The 24,649-nt window shown below is 33.3% G+C and overlaps 3 protein-coding genes across 5 annotated transcripts; 1 reads left to right on the top strand and 2 right to left on the bottom strand.

Moving 5' to 3' along the window:
* Nucleotides 1–4,655: 4,655 nt before the first annotated feature.
* Nucleotides 4,656–6,362, bottom strand: LOC123924580 (putative disease resistance protein At4g11170). The gene is made up of 2 exons (XM_045977525.1): nt 5,626–6,362; nt 4,656–5,434 (listed from the first exon to the last, which is right to left on the bottom strand). The coding sequence occupies exons 1-2, from the start codon at nt 6,108–6,110 to the stop codon at nt 5,317–5,319; spliced, it is 603 nt and encodes a 200-aa protein (XP_045833481.1). The 5' UTR covers nt 6,111–6,362; the 3' UTR covers nt 4,656–5,316.
* Nucleotides 6,363–8,974: 2,612 nt separating this feature from the next.
* LOC123924581 (LEAF RUST 10 DISEASE-RESISTANCE LOCUS RECEPTOR-LIKE PROTEIN KINASE-like 2.1) lies at nt 8,975–12,796 on the bottom strand. 3 transcript variants are annotated; one of them, XM_045977526.1, is made up of 4 exons: nt 12,425–12,796; nt 10,614–11,585; nt 10,409–10,459; nt 8,975–10,269 (listed from the first exon to the last, which is right to left on the bottom strand). In XM_045977526.1, the coding sequence occupies exons 2-4, from the start codon at nt 10,855–10,857 to the stop codon at nt 9,200–9,202; spliced, it is 1,365 nt and encodes a 454-aa protein (XP_045833482.1). In that variant the 5' UTR covers nt 10,858–11,585; nt 12,425–12,796; the 3' UTR covers nt 8,975–9,199. The 3 variants fall into 3 exon arrangements, with proteins under 3 accessions (XP_045833482.1, XP_045833483.1, XP_045833484.1); XM_045977527.1 differs by having other exon boundaries at nt 10,614–10,946; nt 12,425–12,535; XM_045977528.1 differs by having other exon boundaries at nt 8,975–10,260; nt 12,425–12,535.
* Nucleotides 12,797–14,252: 1,456 nt separating this feature from the next.
* On the top strand, nt 14,253–14,726 carry LOC123922718. The gene has a single exon (XM_045975415.1). It carries the CDS (start codon nt 14,253–14,255, stop codon nt 14,724–14,726), a length of 474 nt encoding a protein of 157 aa, XP_045831371.1.
* The last annotated feature ends 9,923 nt before the right edge of the window (nt 14,727–24,649 follow it).

The following is a 24,649-nucleotide window of genomic DNA, read 5'->3' on the forward strand; positions in this document are numbered from 1 at the left end:
GGAAATAAGATTAGATTTAAGTACTTCATTAAAACATACTTGAGTAATAATATGTCTTACGTGTTAATAGTGTAAAAAGTTATAATTTGATCTCTTCCGTTCACTTTCAAAATGATATAATATCTCATCAATCTTAGCTTAACCAGCAAAAATACTGAAATTGTTAGGTCGAACATCATGATCCGAGTTCGAACTCGAGATCTCACAATTATATGTGAATTTAATTTCAATGGATTATCACTTCATCAAAAACAAAAAAAATGATAGAATGAACTTTTTTATAATCTTTATTTAATTTCACTGTTTCACTTCATTTCATTATATTTTATTTCGCTGTTAGGTTCCATCAATTCAAATAAAACCTATAATAAATATTTTTAGTCTCAAATTACTCTTGCTGAAATCAGCGATTTTGAAAAGGTTTACTTTAATTTTATGTTTTCATGGAGAACTAGAGAGGGTGCCTTTACTCTATGAATTATCCACCCAAGTGCATCACATCACTCTCTTATTCTTAAGCATAATCACGTTTATCTTTTTTCATTGTTAAGATGTCTGTGTTTTATTCATGCGACTAAAAGAGGGCATGTGTAAAGAAAAAGCTTGTATGATGTAATGTCTATTATTGATCAAATTTTAATAGATTTAGGCATTTAATTAACTACCGTGTAAACATTGATACTTTCTTTGACAAAATCACACATATTCATGAAATCTCTAGGGTAATATAATCTTGGTACAAGAGCAATCATATATCCAGAGATGAAGTAAACGTGGATGGATAGCCAACAAAAACGCACTTATGGAATGAAGCTCAAAATATTAGTGAAATTCTGGCAGGCTGGCGGAAAGATGTTGTGATGCTACAGCATCTTATACCAGTACAGAGCATAATAGACAAGTTAAATAAGGCCAATTCTAACATGAAAGACTTTATCAAGTCTTCCATGGTGCACAAATTACTCATATTATTATAACGAATACGAATTTTACAAAATCGATCGTTGGATTGAAAATTTATATTGTATAGATCATCCATAATTTATTTTAAAAAAATCGAAAATCATTTGATATGTTATTGAGACCCATCAAAATTAACGGTTTATTATATACCGTTAATTTTGATGGGTCTCAATAACATATCAAGCGATTTTTGATTTTTTTTAAAAAAATTATGGATGATCTATACGATATAGACTTTCAATCCAGCAGTCGATTTTATAAAATTCGTATTCGTTATAATAATATGGGCAACTTGTGCACCATGGAAGACTTGATGAAGTCTTCATGTTAGCCAAAGCCGTTAAATAAAATGCATAACGTAAATAACACAAGTTATTTGTTAACCCAGTTCAGTGTAAACACACATAATTTGGGGATACCAATCCAAGAAGGAAATCCACTATAATAGTGTTAGTTCAAAGTCCTCGTGCTAACTTCTAACCACTACCCCGTGCTAATTTCTACCTATGAACTCCTAGATATGAGACCCCTCTCACTTCCTCTCAATCACACAACCTGTGATGTAAACTCAGTAACAACTCAATTGTGAAGACACACTTCAAACACAATCCTAACTCCGTACTTCGAACCCGTGAATTTTCTACCTACTAGATTACTTGAAAAAGAAAAAAAAAACTAAACTAGTATGGGATTTGCAGCATATATGATTGCTAGTGGAATTTATTTCCATTTCCATGTAAAAGAACTCTGCACAGTCTGCACCCCATTGTTTTTTTCTCTGGACACTTCCTAGTTCCTACCTACATCTAATGCATAGCGTTGTACAAGCACATTATGAAAAAAGACTGTTATTACTCCAATGGCTATAAAGAGTGTAGTGAGGATGCATATTACATTACAAGCAATACAAAGTAGTAGATAAAAGAAAAGTTGAAAATCTGAGATAGAGAAAAAAAGAAGAAGATATGCATCAATATCGCAATCCAACTGTATGCAAAAGCTTCATCATTTTTCCAAATCAAAAACGTTACAAGTAAGTTATTAACTATTCCATTTCTGCTATTTCCAAATGAAATACCACACTTTCATATTAACCAATTAATTAATGCTTTTATTTTTATTTGATCAGGATATGGCAAAATTTTCTTGTGACTCTGGCTTTCTACACATCAATTGTTTCTTCCTTTGTGTTTGCTTTTCTTGAGGAACCAGAAGCAAGAGTTTTTAATATTATCGATTACATTGTCAATTCATTTTTCTGTTTTGACATAGCTTTAAATTTCTTTGTGGCCTACTACCAAAAATATACTCTTGTTCTTGTAACAAATCCAAAACATATTGCACTACATTATCTAAAAACTTGGTTTGTATTTGATATTATGTGTAACATTCCACCAATTTTTGCTGGAATGTTACATGCTCCACATCTAGCACATGCCATGTTTCTTCTGCTTCAAATTTTTCGACGATTTGGAAAAACTCTAACTTTTTTCAATCGGTGAGATTTTCAACATTTTTCCATTTCAAAAATCGTTTCTGTTTTGGCTATATATTGAATATTATTATGTTTTTTGAGTGTAGGCTTGAGATGGATGTAAGGTTTAGTTTTGTTAGGATTGCTAAGCTTATTTGGGTAAGTTCTTAAACGTATAGTTTTAGTATTTTCTTAAAGATATAGATATAGTACTGCAAGTGCATCCCATCAACTTATTGAATAAGTTTTTTTTACAGATTTTGCTGTTCAAGATGCATCTTGGAGGGTGTATCATTTACTTCATTGCTTCCACATATGGTCCAGAAAGCATATTGGATTTGATTGTAATATCTAAGCATTGAGTTATTATGATGTCTTTTCCAAATAGATCTATGTGATCGGCATATTTAGGATGATTGTAATGTTATTTATTTTCCTTTCGGATTCAAGTTAGTTGTTTCAATGTTCTGTTTTGATTAATGAAATTCAATATGTTTGGATGCACGCATTTGTGATTATTAGCCAACATGTTTGAATGAAACAGAAAATTGAGTATAAAAACATAAACTTGGAAGGTGAATGAATTGTTTGGTTTTTTGTTATCTGATAGTCATTTTTTCACTGCAGTAAAATTGGATTTGGTTTTCTGTTTTATTTTGTGTGATTTATGATTTTAATGGTTATATTTTCAAGAGGGTAATTGGAAAAAAAATGTTTGTTAAATTTAGCAGCAGTTTAATGATTGGTGGTTGTATTATTTTTTGGTGTTAACTGCAGTCCTTAAGACTAGTGATATGGCACATATTATTATAACTATGCCTTAATTTATTCCAAACTGTTAGAGAAGATAAATTAATTTGGGATGGGAATATGTGGTTAGGGAAGGTTACCGGGCACCGGTTACTCATGAAGGAGAAATGGAGGCAAGATGGGAGGGCTGTAAGTAGAAATTGGGTTTATTGTGGGTTTACCTTCTTACCAAGGGTATACTACTATTCTGGTAGTGGTGGATAGATTCTCCACAGGTATTCATCTGGGCATGCTGCATCCACACTATACTGCCTACAAAGTAGCATTACTTTTTGTTGATATTGTGGGCAAACTTCATGCTTTATGGTCGGTGAATGCTCCTCCCAAGGCACGCCATGTGTTGTGGAGAGTTTGTAGGGAATGTATTCCTACGTGTGCGTGCGTGCGTGCGCCTATTACAACGTCAAGTTGATTGTATTCCAAGCTGTCCTTTATGTAATATCGATGCGGAGGACGATTACCATGCATTTGTGTTGTGCCCGCAAGTCACGACTACCAGGGTAGCAGCTGGTCTTAGCCACATTTTAATGCACAGACTGTCTAACTTCAATGATGTAGCAGAGTTGTTTGATATTTGCAGCAAGGAAGAATGTGACATAGCTGGTCGTGTTGCAGGACTTATATGGTGCGTGTGGCACAATCGTAATGCGAAGGTTTGGAGCAACACACAACAATCATCAGAACAGGTTGGGAACCAAGCTTTTCAATTGTGGAAAAACTGGTTTCATGCACAGCAGATCCGTAGAAAAAGCCTCACGATGGGTGGCTCAAAATAAATGTGGATGCGGGATTCTTTGAGCACCAAGGTACCACTACCACTGCTTGCTGTGTTAGGAATAGTAATGGTGAATTTCAAGGCACACAGACAAGAAAATATACTTCGAACATGTCAATACTTGAAGGCGAAGACATGGCCTTGTTAGACGCTGTGAAGTTAGCTACCCAAAAAGGATGAAACTTTATTATATTTGAAAGCTTAGTTAATGCCACCAATTCAAGAAATGGAGGAGTCTTAGAATTTGGTTCCATTATTGATAGTATTAAGAATAGTTTGTTTTTGTTGTCCAACTTTGAGGTTAAGTTTGTTTGGCGACTAGCGAATATAAGAAAGTTATGACCATAAATTGTTTCATTTAGGAATGATTATTTTGCTTGCATTTCAGAACTTGTGCTTCAAAAGAAACAAGTTCCCTCAAATTGGGATTGCAACTAAAATGCAAGTATGAGGCACAAACGATTGGCAGGATACTATTATGCAGCTCGAAAGCACCTCATGCAACTTAAAATTGTGCAGAGATGCTGATACAAACTAAACTACTACTACTACTACTACTAACTAAGAATTTAGCTTTAAGCATCAACACACTAAAGAAACGGAATGGAAATGTTCAATTCCGATTTTGTTAGATAAAACACAAATCATCTAGAATTGTAATTCAGATTGTATGAATTTCATCACCACAACCCACAGACCAGTCAATAAATACATTCCTGAGAAAATACACCTCACAGCAAAACAATCACAGGTTCAAGCAAGCACAAGAAAGCAGAATAAAATTCACAAAATTAAGCTCGGTAAGAGAATTTCATCAATGCAACAACTATCACATAATGTTGATACACAACTACTTACAATCATGTTGTTTAGATGGTAGATAACTTTGGAACATCAATGGGAAACTGGTCAATCTCATCGATCCAAGGACTTTTCTCCTTAGCAGGGTTGATCGTTCTGAGAGCCTTCGACACTGCGCTGTTACACTTGAATCCAGTACCAAATGCTATTTGCCACGTTCTATCTCCTTTTTGATCCTCCCTTTAGCTTCTGTGTAAGCAAGTTCATACCAAAGTGAACTGCTAGACGTGTTTCCAAAACGATAGTGTCATCCTTAATGGTTCCATATGCCAAGGAGATAGCTGCAAATTTTTCTCCAGTTCATCCAAAACAGCTCTGCCTCCGGCATGGATGCAAAATTGTTCAAAAGCTAGCTTAAAAAGTTTCTTCCCAACCAATGTGCTAGACGTAGCTTCTTTGACTCTATGTTTAGCTTTAGCATACAAATCTTCAGCTATGCGCTCTTCTGTGATGATCCAGTCTCTTCATACTTATTTTCAATTTCAACAAGTAACTTATTAACTATTTTCAAAACATCTTTGACGATGACTTTAATGAGGTTATATTCGGTCCTACCATATAAAGGAAACGGGAAAAGAAGGGTTAACATTCTTGTTATGCAGATAATATAATCATACGAAATTTATTGTAAACATAGTAGAGCAAGAAATAATAAGAAAATGTTTCATAAAATGATAATCCAAAGATATAGAGAAGATAATGAATGTTTTAATTTTCTAAGATATGAAGTAGTTTATATTACAGGTAATTTTCGGAGTGCCAACCAGCTAACTCGGCAGCTTCTTTGAGAGCATCTTGCCATTTGTGCAAGTTGACTTTATTGTACTTCAAACAGTGTTCATGTTTTACAAAACCTAGCCCGAAACTCCCAATCTGTAATCTCACACGCGATGGATTTACTTTGTAGAAAATAGGCATCACAATTTGTCCTTGATCTTTTTTGCATTCTAGAATCTTGACAAGTTCATTCAAGCACCATTTTGAAGAAGCATAGTCTTCTGAAAAGATGACTATAGATACATATGACTCCTCAATGGCTTTGATCAGTCCTGACGAGATCTCATTGCCTTTTTCAAGTTCATCGATGTCTAGATAGGTTATAACTTCCTTGCTCAGAGCAGCTTGCAGATGGCTTGTGAAGTTTTTACGAGTATCCTCACCATGAAAGTTTATAAAAACGTCATACTTTTTCAAAGAATCATCTATGGTTTGTTGGATAGTCATCATAAAATTCCAAGTGTTGCATTGCACTAATCACAATGTTACACTAAAAAAACTGGGGATGAAAAATAAGTTGTAGATGATGAATACTACTCTAATACCATTTAATTTTCATCATCTGATAGTGATAACTGATAAGAGTTTTTTTTTCCTGACAAATGATGATAAGAGATAAGATTAAAAATAGGAAAAATAAAATGAACATACCAGAGTCCACAGATAGTCCCAATCAATTCTAAGATAAGCATGCCATGGTACCTGATTAAAAAATAATTGTCTCAGTCACTCTTCTTTTTCTGTAAACTAAGATACGCGTAGTAATCAATCTACAATAAATTGGTCCAAGTGATAAGAGATTTAGACCCTTTAAATAATTGATCATGTAGATTCAACCTTTGATGACATGTACAACTATCCTTGATACTATAAAGCATACAGCTAATCTTAATCCTACAACTGAAGTTGTCTATAGTGAAAATCTTGATGCTAATTTTATCAATTCAAACAAATTTTCCTATGCAGTAGTCATTGTGGGAGAACTCCTCATGCAGAGACATTAATGTTAGCGGCTAACACTCGGTGGGATTTAGTCCCACATCGGATATATAGGAAACCCAACAGACAAACCCAACAGACTCGCACAGTGCAGCATAGCGTGATATGGGAAAAGCCTCACGATGGGTGGCTCAAATTAAATGTGGATGCGCAACTCTTTGAGCACCAAGGTACCACTATCACTGCTTGCTGTGTTAGGAATAGTAATGGTGAATTTCAAGGCGCACAGACAAGAAAATATACTTCGAACATGTCAATACTTGAAGGCGAAGGCATGGCCTTGTTTAGATGCTGTGAAGTTAGCTACCCAAAAAGGACTCTCAAATCTTAGTTAATGCCATCAATTCAAGAAATGGAGGAGTCTCAGAATTTGGTTCCATTATTGTTAGATAAATCACAAATCATCTAGAATTGTATTTCAGATTGTATGAATTTCATCACCACAATCCACAGACCATTCAATAAATACATTCCTGAGAAAATACACCTCACAGTAAAACAATCACAGGTTCAAGCAAGCACAAGCCCATGACAAAGTTGAATTCAACAAAAACTGCCCATAAACTAGCTAGACCTACCACTTGTACACCAGAAAGCAGAATAAAATTCACAAAATTAAGCTCGGTAAGAGAATTTCATCAATCCAACAACTATCACCTAATGTTGATACACAACTACGTACAATCATGTTGTTTAGATGGTAGATAACTTTGGAACATCAATGGGAAACTGGTCAATCTCATCGATCCATGGACTTTTCTCCTTAGCAGGGTTGATGGTGTCGAGAGCCTTCCACACTGCACTGTTACACTTTGGCTTCTGTGTAAGCAAGTTCATACCAAAGTGAACTGCTAGACGTGTTTCCAAAAGATAAAGTGTCATCCTTGATGTGGTGACATATTGAAAATAACAATAGCTGAACCATGTCCAAGCACCATCATGTATGTGGCTCAATTCAATGTGTGATTCAGCCAAATCTAGCGAAAATTGATGCACTTGTAGCTGTATGGCTTCCTGGCACCGAAGGTCAAGGTGTTGCCGACATTCTCTACAGTGACTTTGGATTCACCAGCAAGCTGGCAAGGACATGGTTCTCGACAGTGACCAGCTCCCAATGAATGTTGGTGATAAACATCATGATCCTCTATTTCCATTTGGATTTAGTTTGACTACAAACCTTACCAAATATTGAAACCTCATATAACATGTTCAAGAATACAACACATTTTCTAATATTGCAATTATGAGATTCAACACTAGATTAGAAATGTGCTGTATGGTACCTTGATAATTTTAGTAGTATAAACATGTCATTTTCAATGAACAGAAAAGAATTTCATTTTGAAAGGATGATGTGGTTCTTTGCAGAACTTCTTTTGTTGTGAGCTTAAGAGCCTGGCTTATAATATATATGATATCCTTTATACTTGTAATGTCTAACACTAATTGGGTTGATAGTTGATTAAAGAGAAATATATGGCCAAATGTCACAACTTGCAACACAATCATTATTGATAAATACCAACAAAAGTAAGACACAAAAGAAATTAATAATATTAATTAGGAAGGTTTCTACAATGGCAAAGCCTATAACAGTATTACTTATTGATGTAGTTTCACATTGAAAAGATGAATTATTACAAGCATACAGAAAGTGGGTGAAGTTTCGTACCGATTGAACATCACAATTCAATTGACATGCTACTATCATTAAGCAACCTAATTGTATTAGAAGAAAATAAATAATTATTGAAAGTGGTGCACGATCAATAAAGACAAGGAGGGTGAATACTCATAGAATAAGTCAACAAACTCATGTTTATCACAATTTAATGACATGGTGATTAATTAAAGAAAACTACTCGTATCATGTATGTATTGGGCAATGGATCAAATGATAAATTAGTTAGGCCCAATAAGTCCAAAAGTAACAAAGCCCAATCAAAATAATCCTGGAAGACTCAACAGGCGAGATGGGATGAAGTGACGTGGCGCCAATAGGTTTTGGACATTGTGTCGCGCCCAAAATATCTTCTTCTTCCCAAACTATCATCTGGTTAGCTTCACGTGGAAGAAATAGTCACCCCCATCTCATCTAAGTGCGCTTGGGTTAATTAGTATCAAACTGAATATGTCAAAAGAATTTCTTCATCTACCAAAAATAATTTTTTTTTTTTTCTTATAAATTAAATATAGTGCGAGGAATGATGCTCCGTCCATTATAAGGAAGAAAACCTTAAAACTTTAGAGCATTTATAAAGTAATACAGTAATGAATTCAACCAACAAATTAATTTCCCAATAAACTAATAGAAATAACTCAAAATAAAATATGACATAATTAATAGTACTAATTAGAACTAATCCAAATTACAAATATTAACAACCTTATAAGAACAAATAAATGTTTTGTGGAGAAACTAATAAGTTTAATTGTGTGGAAAATGGGAAAACTTACCCATTTTTTCCAGCTCATTTTTTCCTTCTTAGTTTCAGTGAGTAGTATGCATAATGCAGTGTGGAAAAGTTAGCCCAAAAATTTCATGAAGCTGGAGATTTTGGTACTGATCTAGTAGGAGACGAAAGAACAGGTTTTGGTGGTATTTCCAATGAATTCATGTTGCATTCTAACATTTCAATCACTCTACTCATTGTAGGCCTATCATTTGGAAATGTTTGAATGCACCATAAACCTACAACGGTCATTCTCTTTGCGATCTCATCTTCTTCTGAGGCAATGACTTCGCCCGGTCTTAAATAACCGCCTAGATCAAGTCTACTGTACACCCAATAAGGAAAGTATATCTCACTTGTGTGACTTGCATCAGCACGAAGGTTTTTCCTCCCTCCAACCATTTCCAACAACATCATTCCGTAACTATAAACATCAGACTTGTGTGAAACTCGTCCAAAATTTTTATTCCACAGCTCAGGAGCTACATATCCCATTGTCCCTCTAGCACCTGACATCGAAATAATGCTCTCTTTCTTCGGGCAAAGTCTTGCCATCCCAAAATCTGATATCTTTGGACAAAAATTCTCATCCAAGAGAATATTATGTGGCTTGATATCAAAATGTAAAATTTGAATGCTACATCCTCTATGCAGGTACTCCAGCCCTCGAGCTATCCCTTTAGAAATTTGATAAAGAATCTCCCAACTCAAAGATGGAACGGTTCCTGGTCCTTTATTGTAAATAAGTTTGTCAAGAGAACCATTAGACATTAATTCATAGATAAGAGCTTTTTTCCGGCCTTCGAAACAAAATCCAAGAAGGGTGACAACATTAACATGAGAGGTTTTAGTAATGCTAGAAACCTCATTCATAAAATCTTCCCCATTTCTTTTGGATGACTTTAATATCTTTACAGCCACAGGGCGATCATCGAGTAGCTTTCCTTTGTATACAGCACCATAACCACCTTGTCCTAATTCAACTTTGAAGTTGTTGGTCATTTTCTTGATATGTGAGAACTTGTATCTTCTAACAGGAAAGGGTTCATGAGTTTTTAAGAATTTTTCGATGTCTTGGTTATTTTTTGTTGACTTGTATTTGAAGCAAAAGATTGTGATACATACGGATAATGCTACAAATACTGCACCTGCACTTCCTGTTAGGAGGCTTAGTCAATGTATTTATGATTAAGCAAAAATTTACATATTTTTCTTTGCATAGTTAATACTAATAGTTCACTTATAAAATAAATAGTCCAAACTAATCAACACAGATAGGGAACTTAGATGTATCACCTATAATGATTTTTATTTTCCCTTGTCTGCTCAACTGCTTACCTGCAATAGCTGTAAAAACATCATAGACAAATCTGTTAGAGCATTGGTTACTCTTAAAAAATATTAACTTTATCTTGAATATTTGACAGCTGACATAAACAATCAAAGATGCAAATATTGTTCGGCAAAAAATCTAATAAGACATCGGGAGAAGAAAGAATACCGGTTGATGGTGTTACTCCGTCTATTGGTGCCACAGATTTCTCCGGCGAGAGACAGATAGTTGCATTTTCTGATGTATTGTATCCACATCTCCCACCAGATTTAATGCAACCATCACATTCGTCTTCTCCCACACCACTCCAACCAACCTCGAATCCTTCATCTAAAACATCAACCACAATATCCGAATCGTTTGTGAATGAATTCTTCAAGCCAGGAACTGTGATACTATTTTTACACTCCATAGCAATGAAATCAGCCAATTTGGCACTTGACACTAGGTATGCATCACGAGGTTTACCCTCTATGAGGCAAGAAATTACTTCGGAAACTTCTGAACTCAAAGTAGAGGACTGTGAAAGAGGACCACATTCATACAATAGAGTATAGTTTTCATTATTGGAAGTGTACTTGAAGAAATTCAAATCTAAGTTTACATTAATATATTGCTTAGGACAAGAATGCACAACATCAGAATCGTAACCCCATAAATCGTCCCTTGCAATCCTCAAAAGTTGAGATGTATGATTTATTTGAAGGATGTGAAACTTTTGCGACTTTATGTCAATAGTTTAATTGCCATGTTGGCAATCAAGCTTGAAGTTTGGATGGCCACAATAACTTGGTTGGATGTTAAAACTCCAAAATGGATAACTAATATTGCTGAAATTTCCGCAGTCAAAAGGTGCACAAGATGCGTACATTACCGCATTAGCAGTGGCATGTTTTTGGTATTGGATTAAGAATAAGAGTGAGAGGAAGAGGAAGAGAAATGTGTTGATGGTGAAAGGAAAAGATGGTAGAAGAAGAGATAGACGCGTTTGAGAAGAAGAATATTTATCCATAGTGATTTTCATAGTTTCTCTCTACTAGTAAACTACTGTTACTAGAACAAACTAACTATGTACACTATGGATGAACTCATCCAAATTGATTCCTCTTGTTGGTTTAAAGGTTTTCTCCGACCTTGAATCTGCAGCAGAAAGAAAACATCTGTTGTCATATATATAAAATAATTACACATGAACAAAAGGTAGACGGTGTCATATAACCGATTATCCCAAAAGCTTAAGCTATTAGAATAGAGCTACATCAATGGTTTTATATTATTTCTAACACGCTTCCTCACGCAAGAGCTCACTTGGGTTTGAAGCGTGGATAATGCATAGGCCCACATACCATATGCTTAAATTCCACTTTTTAATTAGAAAGTAAGGGGAACGGGAATCGAACTCTAGACCACTTAGTCATAGAGGCTCTGATACCATGTCATATAACCGATTATCCCAAAAGCTTAAGCTGTTAGAATAGAGCTACATCAATGGTTTTATATTATTTCTAACAGACGGGCTGCACCGCTATTTGTCAAAATGAGTCTTAATTTTAGAGAATAATAAAGTGAGTAACACTCTTCTAAAGTGAAAAATATCACTCGAGAGAATAAAGTGAGTAATATCAATTGTTGATAAACAAATCAATATAGTATCAACTCTTAATTTTCCCACTTTACTAACTACTCAGTTAAGAGTAGCCAAATCCTCCACTGGATTATACTGCTCATAAACTATGTTGGAAAACGGTTATTGGACGTTCTCGGTGTATTATACTGTTATGTTCTAGTCATCCAAAATCATAAATCAATCTTTTGGTATGATTTCTCTGTGACAGTTTGGTATGTTGTATGTTTCATGGAATGACATGTAAAATTACAAAATAAGAATTCAATTTTCTTCATTAGCAGTGACTGTTATTTTGTAGAAATACAGCAATCATGACATTATGTAACAAATTACTTACAAAGAAATTTCATACCTTGTTAATCAAGCCTTTTGATGGCAACTAAGACAGGATCACCATTTCCATCAACAAGACTTTGTGACTCTTTCAGATTCTGAAAACTAAAGTTTCTCTTTGCTCTTTTACTTCAAGTGTACCATTTGATTATTATTATCCACATGCATGAAATTTTCAACTGCATCTTGATGGTGACATGAATCCATGTGGACCCTATTCTTTCTCCTCCTCTCCCTGCAATCACTCATTATTTGCACGTATTCATGCAGTCAGTGTTTGTGTGACCGTCTGATAAAAAATGGACGGTGCATATCTCGAACAAATTTTAATTTACAGAGTTTGATATATGAATCGTCAGGTACACATTCACTGGCTGTATGAATGCGTAGTTAGCGACTACAGGGAATCTCGGTGCGACATATTAATAAGTGGGATCCATGCCTATAATGCAGTTGTTGGCACACATTTGTCTAACAATATTATGCTAGACAAAACTTATTTTAGACAAGTCTTATCTTATTTGTCTTTTCTAAATAGATATTTGGTAGTCGTTATTAACAACTTTAACTTTTTCCTATTAAAATTAAACATTTATTGTTAGTAGTCCTCATCGTTTATTTACCAACAAAAATAATTCAAAGATGAAATAAATCAAACAAATGATTTCTACTGTGTTTGTGTTCTATAGTTTGACAAATTACACCCGACGTACTAGCTCGGTGGTAAGAGTTTAACCTTATAATCTCAAGGTGCTAAGTTCAAATTCCATCAGGGATAAATGTAAAATACTAGTTATTAGTATCACTTAAATTGATAAAAAAAAAGTTTGACGAGTTAATGCAAACTCAATTCATCCTGTTTTTAGTAGAGTTCAAACATGTAATTATGATGTAAATACTCAAGATAATTAGCACACAGAGATATTCATCTGTATCTGAATTGGATTCTAAATCTTTATCTACCTGCAACTCAACAGATCTCATCCTATTAGTATTGGCTTCCAATGGAGCTAGTCCATCATCATCACTTGTGTTCTTTATATTTAAATAATGTGTACAAATTTCAGGCACACAAAAACCATGATTGAAAATGTGAGTATTTGGTATCCTTATGGATACTACACAAAACCATGATTTAAAAATAGTGATGATTTCCATCAAAGGTGTTAATGAGTTATTGATACAACGGAAGTCCAAGATATAAATTCTTTTTCCGGATTGGAACCTTTCAAAGAGACCCGAATATACTGGTCCTTCTGTTTTACTTGAAGGATGCCACGGCCCCTTTCCGCTCCCGATAAGATCCGCCGCTGAATGGTACCAAAAGCTTAAAGGATAGTTGATACTTTCATTAAAGGATAGTTGCCCCTTCTTTGTCCTACAAGTAAGTTTTATGTTATAGTTAAAAAATAACCATGCAGCAGATAAAAAACCTACAAAAAATTGTAGGTAAGGAAAATTTCATAATGTATTTTCCGATTTTTCGCAAGTGAAATTTTGGAGAGGCGGAAAATTTTTCAAATGTATTTCACTTGCGGAAAATTTTCCTTGGTCCTTTGATTTAAAATGGCAAGGAGGTTATGTTTTGGTTGTTAGCTGGTATGTCTATTGATTAAACATAAAGCACCCTCTGACATAAAACTTTTGGAGAGGCGGTGGTAATAATACTCGAAAATTTTGGAGAGGCGGTGGTAATAATACTCGACATCAGCCTGGAGAGGCGGTGCTAAAATTATGTACAAAGTGTACTATATTGTATCCATTTGCGGGTTAGCACTTAATATTTTCGTATTTGATGCCCGCAAGTCACGACTAGCTGGGTAGCAGCTGGTCTTAGCCACATTTTAATGCACAGACTGTCTAACTTCAATGATGTAGCAGAGTTTTTGTTTGATATTTGCAGCAAGGAAGAATGTGACATAGCTGGCCGTGTTGCAGCACTTATATGGTGCGTGTGGCACAATCGTAATGCGAAGGTTTGGAGAAACACACAACTCTCATCAGAACAGGTTGGGAACCAAGCTTTTCAATTGTGGAAAAACTGGTTTCATGCACAGCAGATCCGTAGAAAAACCCAAAAAACGCGCACAGTGCAGCATAGCGCGATATGGGAAAAGCCTCACGATGGGTGGCTCAAAATAAATGTGGATGCGGGATTCTTTGAGCACCAAGGTGCCACTACCACTGCTTGCTGTGTTAGGAATAGTAATGGTGAATTTCAAGGCGCACAGACAAGAAAATATACTTCGAACATGTCAATACTTGAAGGTGAAGACATGGCCTTGTTAGACGCTGTGAAGTTAGCTACCCAAAAAGGATGAAACTTTATTATATTTGAAAGTGACTCTCAAACCTTAGTTAATGCCACCAATTCAAGAAATGTAGGAGTCTTAAAATTTGGTTCCATTATTGATAGTATTAAGAATAGTTTGTTTTTGTTGTCCAACTTTGAGGTTAAGTTTGTTCGGCGACAAGCGAATATAAGAAAGTTATGACCATAAATTGTTTCATTCAGGAATGATTATTTTGCTTGCATTTCAGCACTTGTGCTTCAAAAGAAACAAGTTCCCTCAAATTGGGATTGCTACTAAAATGCAAGTATGAGGCACAAACGATTGGTAGGATACTATTATGCAGCTCGAAAGCTCCTCATGCAACTTAAAATTGTGCAGAGATGCTGATACAAACTGAACTACTACTACTACTACTAACTAAGAATTTAGCTTTAAGCATCAACACACTAAAGAAACGGAATGGAAACATTCAATTCCGATTTTGTTAGATAAATCACAAATCATCTAGAATTGTAATTCAGATTGTATGAATTTCATCACCACAACCCACAGACCAGTCAATAAATACATTCCTGAGAAAATACACCTCACAGCAAAACAATCACAGGTTCAAGCAAGCACAAGCCCATGACAAAGTTGAATTCAACAAAAACTGCCCATAAACTAGCTAGACCTACCACTTGTACACCAGAAAGCAGAATAAAATTCACAAAATTAAGCTCGGTAAGAGAATTTCATCAATCCAACAACTATCACCTAATGTTGATACACAACTACGTACAATCATGTTGTTTAGATGGTAGATAACTTTGGAACATCAATCTCATCGATCCATGGACTTTTCTCCTTAGCAGGGTTGATGGTGTCGAGAGCCTTCCACACTGCACTGTTACACTTTGGCTTCTGTGTAAGCAAGTTGATACCAAAGTGAACTGCTAGACGTGTTTCCAAAACGATAAAGTGTCATCCTTGATGTGGTGACATATTGAAAATAACAATAGCTGAACCATGTCCAAGCACCATCATGTATGTGGCTCAATTCAATGTGTGATTCAGCCAAATATAGCGAAAATTGATGCACTTGTAGCTGTATGGCTTCCTGGCACCGAAGGTCAAGGTGTTGCCGACGTTCTCTACAGTGACTATGGATTCACCGGCAAGCTGGCAAGGACATGGTTCTTGACAGTGACCAGCTCCCAATGAATGTTGGTGATAAACATCATGATCCTCTATTTCCATTTGGATTTAGTTTGACTACAAACCTTACCAAATATTGAAACCTCATATAACATGTTCAAGAATACAACACATTTTCACTAGGAGCCTTGAAACTGTCAATTGCTGAGTTATTAGTTCATGTTTGCCTTTCTAATATTGAATATATGGCCAAATGTCACAACTTGCAACACAATCATTATTGATGTATAGCTTCACATTGAAAATATGAATTATTATAGCATACACCTTTATTATAGCTGAGCTTTTGCTGGAAACAAGGTCAGTTTCATTTGTGCTACTATGGAAAAAGACAATTTTTCAATGGATGTCGCAATAGGCAATAGCTCGTAATGACAATGAAATTTTTCTGGTTCTAGTTTTGAACAATAAAGTAATTCGAATCTGAAATTTTCGTTTTCAATTTTTGGACGCTAAAATGCATACAAATGTTGAAATGATATTAGAAATATTTATGTTTGTGTTTAAATGGCCTAAAATCGTGATTTTGACTTATTGGAGTTGCATGGGTTGGATCGGAATGACCAGTCTAGAGGCAAGATTGTCTCCGATTATTTGGAGGTCCTCTGAAAATATTAAAAATGGACCATAATAAATATATAAAAAAAAAACAAACATAAACACTTTCTAAATCAAATTTAATGATATTCAATGACGGAACTGGGGGTGGCTGGGTGGGCCACGACCACCCCTGAAAAAACTGACAAATTATTTTAATATGCTTGGTATTTTTACAATCTTAAAACTATATGGGATAAATTTGTTTGCACACATTAATGACAAGAAGACATCATGCCCTTGCAACTTGGGGTCGTGAGTTCAACTCTTACTAACCGCTATTTTTTGTTCTTTATTTTTTATTTTTTAAAAAGAATGTCCAACATCCAAGAACCCACTCATACAAAGACCAAAACATTTTTCAAGTCACTAAACCAATAACACTATTTCATAAAAAGGTGATTTTTATAGTCAACACAAACAATGGATAATTTCTATTTATGTTTTTCCCAAAAAAACAAGCCAACTATTTTCAAATAAAAACAATCATTCACTTTTAAGTATACATGTAATATATATCATTTTTTTTATAATTAACTTTGTGCAAGTATTAGTTTAAAGTAAATCATTGATAATTTCAAGTAACATGGCACACATAGAATATTATATACGGTATACAATTTAATTTTTTTATGATCAAATTTATGTTTTTTATTACTTAAATTTTTGTATGAAATTGTAAGGCCCGAAATTTAGAAATTTATTTAGTTATTATTTAATAAATTTCGGTAGAAAATATATGTCAAACCAACTAATTAATGAGAATTTAGAGTAGATGAGACGAAATAGTGAAAATAAATAAAAGAATAAAGATTTTCATGACTTTAAATTAATAGATCTTTTAGGAATTTAAGATGAGATAAAAATTGTCACAATTCAAGCCACTAGGTTTGGTCTAGTAGTGAGGGGTTTGGGTAGTATGTTATTAGTCTGGGTTCTATCCCCAGCTCATTGTAAACAAAAAAAAAATTGTCACAATTCATCCTTGCTTTTAGGAAAAGAAAACTTAGCTGACCCATCATAAATAGAAGGAAAAATAAGAGAATTAGGATTAGTCATCCTTTTTATGAAGCACATACTATAAGAATTAGGATTAGAGCGCGAGAACAAATGAGGCTAGGGCTTGAGATTAGAGATCAAGAGGAAAGAACAACTAGGATTCTCGCCACTATTTATTGCAACGCAAATACAACTGACCTTGTTTGCAGCAATATACTCAAATGCATAACAACATGAGTCACTTGGGTGTGATTTATTGTCCATAAAATATGGTAGACACCATAGAACTTATAATTGATCTACAATAATTTGTGCTTGCTTCACTCGATATATTTGAGGATGAAATCGATCGATATTGCATTATTATTTTTGAAGATCAATGCAAAAGAAAAAAAACTAAAATTATGAACACATTTGCCATCTTTTTCACTCCAATAACTCTCTCAACTGGAACACAAAATAATTGCATTATTTGGTTTGTTCTCTCAATTGATTGATTAGTAGATATGTTTTTTTGAAGAATTTTTAAGTTAAGATTCACTTTTTAACTTAAATTAAACGATAAATATCCGCATCCAAAATCACAGTTTAAGCGATATTTTTTCAAAAAATTGTGGAATCTAACCATATTTTTCTAACAGATTCACTACTTTTATGAAGAATAAGAAACGAACATTGCTAAAATCAAGGTATTTTTGGGGTTGAAGGTACCACAGGTAGCTAAAGAGCAATATTTTTGTTTTGATCCCTACCGTTAATGTGACGTTATAAAAAAAAAACTAACAGTGTGCGACGTTGCTCACTCAAATTATGCCATGTAGCACAGTCAAAGACTTGATTTACAATTTATTTTAGACTAAATATCACCCCTCTCATGAAAGAATGAAAGAAGTTTGAATTACACTCTCCGTCCATCTTATGTTAAAATATACATTTTAATTCATTTTAACATAAATAAATATTTTTGTGATAGTAATTAACTTTAACCAACTATTTTATGTCAAAAAACTTTAAGTCGTCATTTAAAAAATTAATTTTTCTTTCTTTGAAAATGTTATTATTAAATTTATTATTTAAGAATATAAAATTTAATATAAATTAGTTTTTCTAATCAAATTTAGTAATTTATCCAATATTTATATTTTATTTTGTATAGTTTCATAATTCATAACGATATTTAGCATTATATTTTAATGATGTGAGTAAAAAATAATAATGAAACATATGCATTAGAAGTTAAACTATATTAAAATGGAGTTTTATTAAAGTATCGGAAAATGTAGGTTTTAATATAAACAGGGAGGGGATAAAATTCAAGCTTGTTTTAAGAATGAAGAGTGTAATTTTCTCTAATATATTTTAACATAAAATGGAAGAATAGTGTAATTTAAACATCTCTTAAGAAAGGAGAGTGTAATTTACTCTTTATTATTTTTTTGATAGAGAATTTACTCTTTATACTTATTACTAATATTAAATGCTAAACAAATTTTTTTTTTTTTTAAAAAAAAAACTCTTCAAAACAGAAGTTAGGGTTCATAACCCATCCTCTCTTCTCCTTCATGTTCAACCTCATCAATCTCATTACTTCAAAACAGAGGTTAGGTGACCACTGACCACCACCCAAATCCATATCCAATTTCATCTTCATCATTATTAAATCTTCATCCATTGTTTATAGACTCTTTAATTGTATCAAACATTCCTCGTTAATCTGGTAGAGTGTTTTTATGATGCATCTGTTAACTAAATACAAGGGTATTTTGGTAAATTTGTAGGAACAAAATATCATATATAGGAACAAAACATAAGGATCTATACATAGGAAGAAAAAAATTAATAATAATATCATAAAGTCAATTAGTATCAAACTTACTAAATTACCCTAAATATTCCTAATAAAATTTCTAATTTTTTATTAAAAATATACACGGGACTATTATTTGTCACTAAAACATAAAAATTGAATAGGTCCTGGGTTCATCCCCAACTCATTGTAAACAAAAAAAAACATAAAAATTGAATAAATAAATTTACAATTCGTCAAAAAAAAGTTTACAAAAATGATTAACAAAATAATTCCACTTATATTAGTCAAAAACATAATTCCACTTATATTTTAACAATATTATATAATAAATTTTTAAATATTTAATTTAAAATAAATTTTTTACATTAATATAATGACAAACTCAAATATCGAATAAAAATTAGTTGACTCGTGCCCGAACCCGAACCGTTGTCCACCCCTAGTTTCATTAACCAATTAAGTCAAATTACTTGATTTACATCTATTATTTAATCATTTAATGATAATATATTTTTTATATTTAATTATTTTAAAATTAATTTTATCTACGTAGTACATACTCAAGAAAACTTTATGGTACCAATTCACTAAGGTTGCTGCACAAAAAACATATATGCTACCAAGATGGAAAAATAAAGGGGAAAGGGACTGATCGAGGTGGAAGATTTGAGGGGACATAAAGTGGAAAACATTGAAAGTTTTTTTTCAAGCTTCTACCAAAATATTTTTCCTCCTCAAATCTAGAGAGGCTCATTGTCTTTTGGATTTTCACCATTATTCTATGTTTATGATAAGGTGGCTTCTCATATGCATCACCCTACAAAGTGATGCAACTTACACAACCCCACTATTTTGGCTACAGTCCAAAATAAGGAAGTGAGGCCCATAAATGGATGGCCAGGATTGAATGTAATAGATTTTACATTTGTAAATCTGACCACACCATATCACCACTTGATGAAGTGGAGCCCACAACTTGATGTAAATGAAAATAAGTTAACTGGAGCGGATTTTTTAAGAATCCAACTAGGTCGGTTACTAAGAAATAGTTAATTGGAGTGTTTTTTTTAACCCGTTTTGTGAGTTTGGGCTAATGGATGGGCCATAACATGACTAGGCCTATTACGTTTTTTTTGTCTACCTTTTTTTGGTTTTGAAACAATGGACCAATTAATGATGTTTTCTCTCCTCACACCCCGTGAATCTTTTATCCCACCCTGAATTTCCAATTTTGCCCTTGAAAAAACTCCGGTTCATAGAAACCGAAGTTTTTTTTTTTGCCTTGAAAATAAATTTCGGTTTCTAAAAACCGAAATTTACTCTGAATTTGCACTAGTAAAAATTCGGTTTATGCGAACCGAATTATTCTGCAAGGGCAAAATTGGAATATTAGGGGTATAAAAGACTCACGGGAGGTGGGAAGAGAAAACATACAAATTAATAGGACACTTTTTTGCAAATAGGACACTTTTTTGTTAAGTAGTTTAGGCCAAGAATTGAATTTTGCAATATACTAATAAATTGAATTTTGACTAATAAATAAAAATAAAATTGTACATATACCGGTCAAGTATGTAATCACATAATTGAATTACAAATGCAGTAAAATGATAAATTAAAAAATTAGAAATGTGACAACACATATAAGAGTTAATTTTTTATAATTTTATTTTGTTGCAACATTTATAAGAAATGTGACAATATATATAAGAAATACTTCCAAAAGTTGTTACAACAACCACACATATGTTTGTTCCGTTTCATCGCAAACAATTGCAGCACAGAAAACAATAGTTTTGTTGTGGTGGTTTACCCCAGAGAATATAACTAATGGGCACATACACTTATTTATTTTATTTGAAAATATTTGTCTGGGTACATTACAATTTTGTTTATTTTATTTGAAAATTTTACTTCAAGTTAAAAGACAAATTTATGCAAAAAAAATATTTTTCTTTGTTTGTTTCTCAAAGAAGATGAATAAGTTTTTGTTATTTTGTGAAGTTGATATTTGATATGCATTTTTAGTTTATGTTTTAGTTTATGGTGCTATATACTGACTAATCTATCATCTTATACCTGCATAGTATCACTGACGCAATGAAGTTTCACACAATCACAAGCAAAAAGTTTTTTTATACTTGATAATATAATTAACTTTTGGTTTTTGATTGATATGATTGCAACATTTTTTGTTGCATTCATTGATGACAAGACATGTATGATGGTGGATAATCGAAAGAACATTGCCATTATGTACTCAAAAATTATTGTCGTCGATATATTCTTGTGGTTTCCCTTGGGAAGCATATGTTATATCCATATATTGGGTTGTTGTGACCTTAACGACCGTTGGTTATGGTGATTTGCATGCAGAGACTTTTGGAGAGATGAGTGTCTCCATCGTTTTTCCGTGCATTATCTTGTAGTAGCATCATATATATCACAGGCTATATAACCAACTGGATGTCTCCTGGCATAGGTAAAGAGCAATCGATCATCCTGACATCTCATATTCTCCGCATTCCATAACGTTCTAGTAAGTTAAAGGCATTTAACGGCTATCCGATTTGGACACTGATGGGCGTCGTCCGTAACACCCCATCACATTACTTATCCCCTTCATCAACAATGGAAACAACATTTATTTTTCCACGTGAAAACTTGTCACTTCCTAACTTCTCACACCTTTTGTCTGTTTCCTGCAATGATGTCAATTATTTACATCGAAGAATATTTGAAGAAGTACATTCTCTAAAAATATTTGCTTGGGTACATTACAATTTTGTTTATTTTATTTGAAAATTTTGCTTCAAGTTAAAAGACAAATTTATGCAAAAAAAATATTTTCCTTTGTTTGTTTCTCAAAGAAGATGAATAAGCTTTTGTTATTTTGTGTAGTTGATATTTGATATGCATTTTTAGTTTATGTTTTTAGCTTGTTGTTTAGACTTGACTCATTTCCTCGTAAAAACAGGAATTTTGTATTTTCTCCCCACTTCAGCTCATCTTGTAAGTTGGGCGTCTGTTGAAGTTCAAACAAAATGGCAAGAATTAAAGGAGGTATTCCACAAAAATTGAGACGTTGCATCATATCCCCCGATAATCTTTATTACAGGTTATTCTAGTATATATGCTTTTGTTTTTCCTGATAATTTGTGTGTTTTTGCGTTTGGCTAGACAAAAATTGTTATAACTATTTGTATCTTTCTCTCTCTTTCTGCTTACATGCCTTATGTTTGTTTGAATTTGTTAATAAAATGTTAGCCGTTAAAAAACAATAAATATTAAAACTTGTTTGCCTTTAGTAGGATATGGTGCTATATACTAACTATTCTATCAACTTATACTTGCATAGTATCACTGACGCAATGGAGTTTCACACAACCACAAGCAAAAAGTTTTTTTATACTTGATAATATAATTAACTTTTTGTTTTTGATTGATATGATTGCAATATTTTTTGTTGCATTCATTGATGACAAGACATGTATGATGGTGGATAATCGAAAGAACATTGCCATAGAGTTCTCAAAAACGATTGTCGTCAATGTATTCTTGTGGTTTCCCTTGGGAAACATATGTTATATCCATATATTGGGTTGTTGTGACCTTAACGATCGTTGGTTATGGTGATTTGCATGCAGAGACTTTTGGAGAGATGAGTGTCTCCATCGTTTTTCCGTGCATTAATCTTGTAGTAGCATCATATATATCACAAGCTATATAACCAACTGGATGTCTCCTGGCATGGGTAAAGAGCAATCGATCCTCCTGACATCTCATATTCTCCACATTCCATAACGTTCTAGTAAGTTAAAGGCATTTAACGGCTATTCGATTTGGACATTGATGGGCGTCGTCCGTAACACCCCATCATATTACTTATCCCCTTCATCAACAAAGGAAACAACATTTATTTTTCCACGTGAAAACTTCTCACTTAGTAACTTCTCACACCTTTTGTCTGTTTCCTACAATGATGTCAATTATTTACATCGAAGAATATTTGAAGAAGTACATTCTCTAAAAATATTTGCTTTGTTTATTTTATTTGAAAATTTTGCTTCAAGTTAAAAGACAAATTTATGCAAAAAAAAATATTTTCCTTTGTTTGTTTCTCAAAGAAGATGAATAAGTTTTTGTTATTTTGTGAAGTTGATATTTGATATGCATTTTTAGTTTATGTTTTAGATTATGGTGCTATATACTGACTATTCTATCAGCTTATACCTGCATAGTATCACTGACGCAATGAAGTTTCACACAATCACAAGCAAAAAGTTTTTTTATACTTGATAATATAATTAACTTTTTGTTTTTGATTGATATGATTGCAACATTTTTTATTGCATTCATTGATGACAAGACATGTATGATGGTGGATAATTGAAAGAACATTGCCATAGAGTACTCAAAAATGATTGTCGTCGATATATTCTTGTGGTTTTCCTTGGGAAGCATATGTTATATCCATATATTGGGTTGTTGTGACCTTAACGACCGTTGGTTATGGTGATTTGCATGCAGAGACTTTTGGAGAGATGAGTGTCTCCATCGTTTTTCCGTGCATTAATCTTGTAGTAGCATCATATATATCACAGGCTATATAACCAACTGGATGTCTCCTGGCATGGGTAAAGAGCAATCGATCCTCCTGACATCTCATATTCTCCACATTCCATAACGTTCTAGTAAGTTAAAGGCATTTAACGGCTATTCGATTTGGACATTGATGGGCGTCGTCCGTAACACCCCATCATATTACTTATCCCCTTCATCAACAAAGGAAACAACATTTATTTTTCCACGTGAAAACTTCTCACTTAGTAACTTCTCACACCTTTTGTCTGTTTCCTGCAATGATGTCAATTATTTACATCGAAGAATATTTGAAGAAGTACATTCTCTAAAAATATTTGCTTTGTTTATTTTATTTGAAAATTTTGCTTCAAGTTAAAAGACAAATTTATGCAAAAAAAAATATTTTCCTTTGTTTGTTTCTCAAAGAAGATGAATAAGTTTTTGTTATTTTGTGAAGTTGATATTTGATATGCATTTTTAGTTTATGTTTTAGATTATGGTGCTATATACTGACTATTCTATCAGCTTATACCTGCATAGTATCACTGACGCAATGAAGTTTCACACAATCACAAGCAAAAAGTTTTTTTATACTTGATAATATAATTAACTTTTTGTTTTTGATTGATATGATTGCAACATTTTTTGTTGCATTCATTGATGACAAGACATGTATGATGGTGGATAATTGAAAGAACATTGCCATAGAGTACTCAAAAATGATTGTCGTCGATATATTCTTGTGGTTTTCCTTGGGAAGCAT

The sequence above is a fragment of the Trifolium pratense genome, linkage group LG4 (assembly GCF_020283565.1).
Source record: "Trifolium pratense cultivar HEN17-A07 linkage group LG4, ARS_RC_1.1, whole genome shotgun sequence".
Classification (NCBI taxonomy): domain Eukaryota; kingdom Viridiplantae; phylum Streptophyta; class Magnoliopsida; order Fabales; family Fabaceae; genus Trifolium; species Trifolium pratense.

What these genes read in the sequence shown, in the direction of transcription:
- LOC123922718 (XM_045975415.1), top strand. Translation starts at nt 14,253, where the DNA reads ATGCACAGACTGTCTAACTTCAATGATGTAGCAGAGTTTTTGTTTGAT.
- LOC123924580 (XM_045977525.1), bottom strand. Translation starts at nt 6,110, where the DNA reads ATGATGACTATCCAACAAACCATAGATGATTCTTTGAAAAAGTATGAC. An exon ending in TGGCACTCCGAAAATTACCT is followed by an intron (nt 5,435 to 5,625) that starts GTAATATAAACT and finishes TTTATATGGTAG; the next exon opens with GACCGAATATAACCTCATTA.
- LOC123924581 (XM_045977526.1), bottom strand. Translation starts at nt 10,857, where the DNA reads ATGGAGTGTAAAAATAGTATCACAGTTCCTGGCTTGAAGAATTCATTC. An exon ending in CGGAGTAACACCATCAACCG is followed by an intron (nt 10,460 to 10,613) that starts GTATTCTTTCTT and finishes ATGTTTTTACAG; the next exon opens with CTATTGCAGGTAAGCAGTTG. An exon ending in GAAAATAAAAATCATTATAG is followed by an intron (nt 10,270 to 10,408) that starts GTGATACATCTA and finishes GCCTCCTAACAG; the next exon opens with GAAGTGCAGGTGCAGTATTT.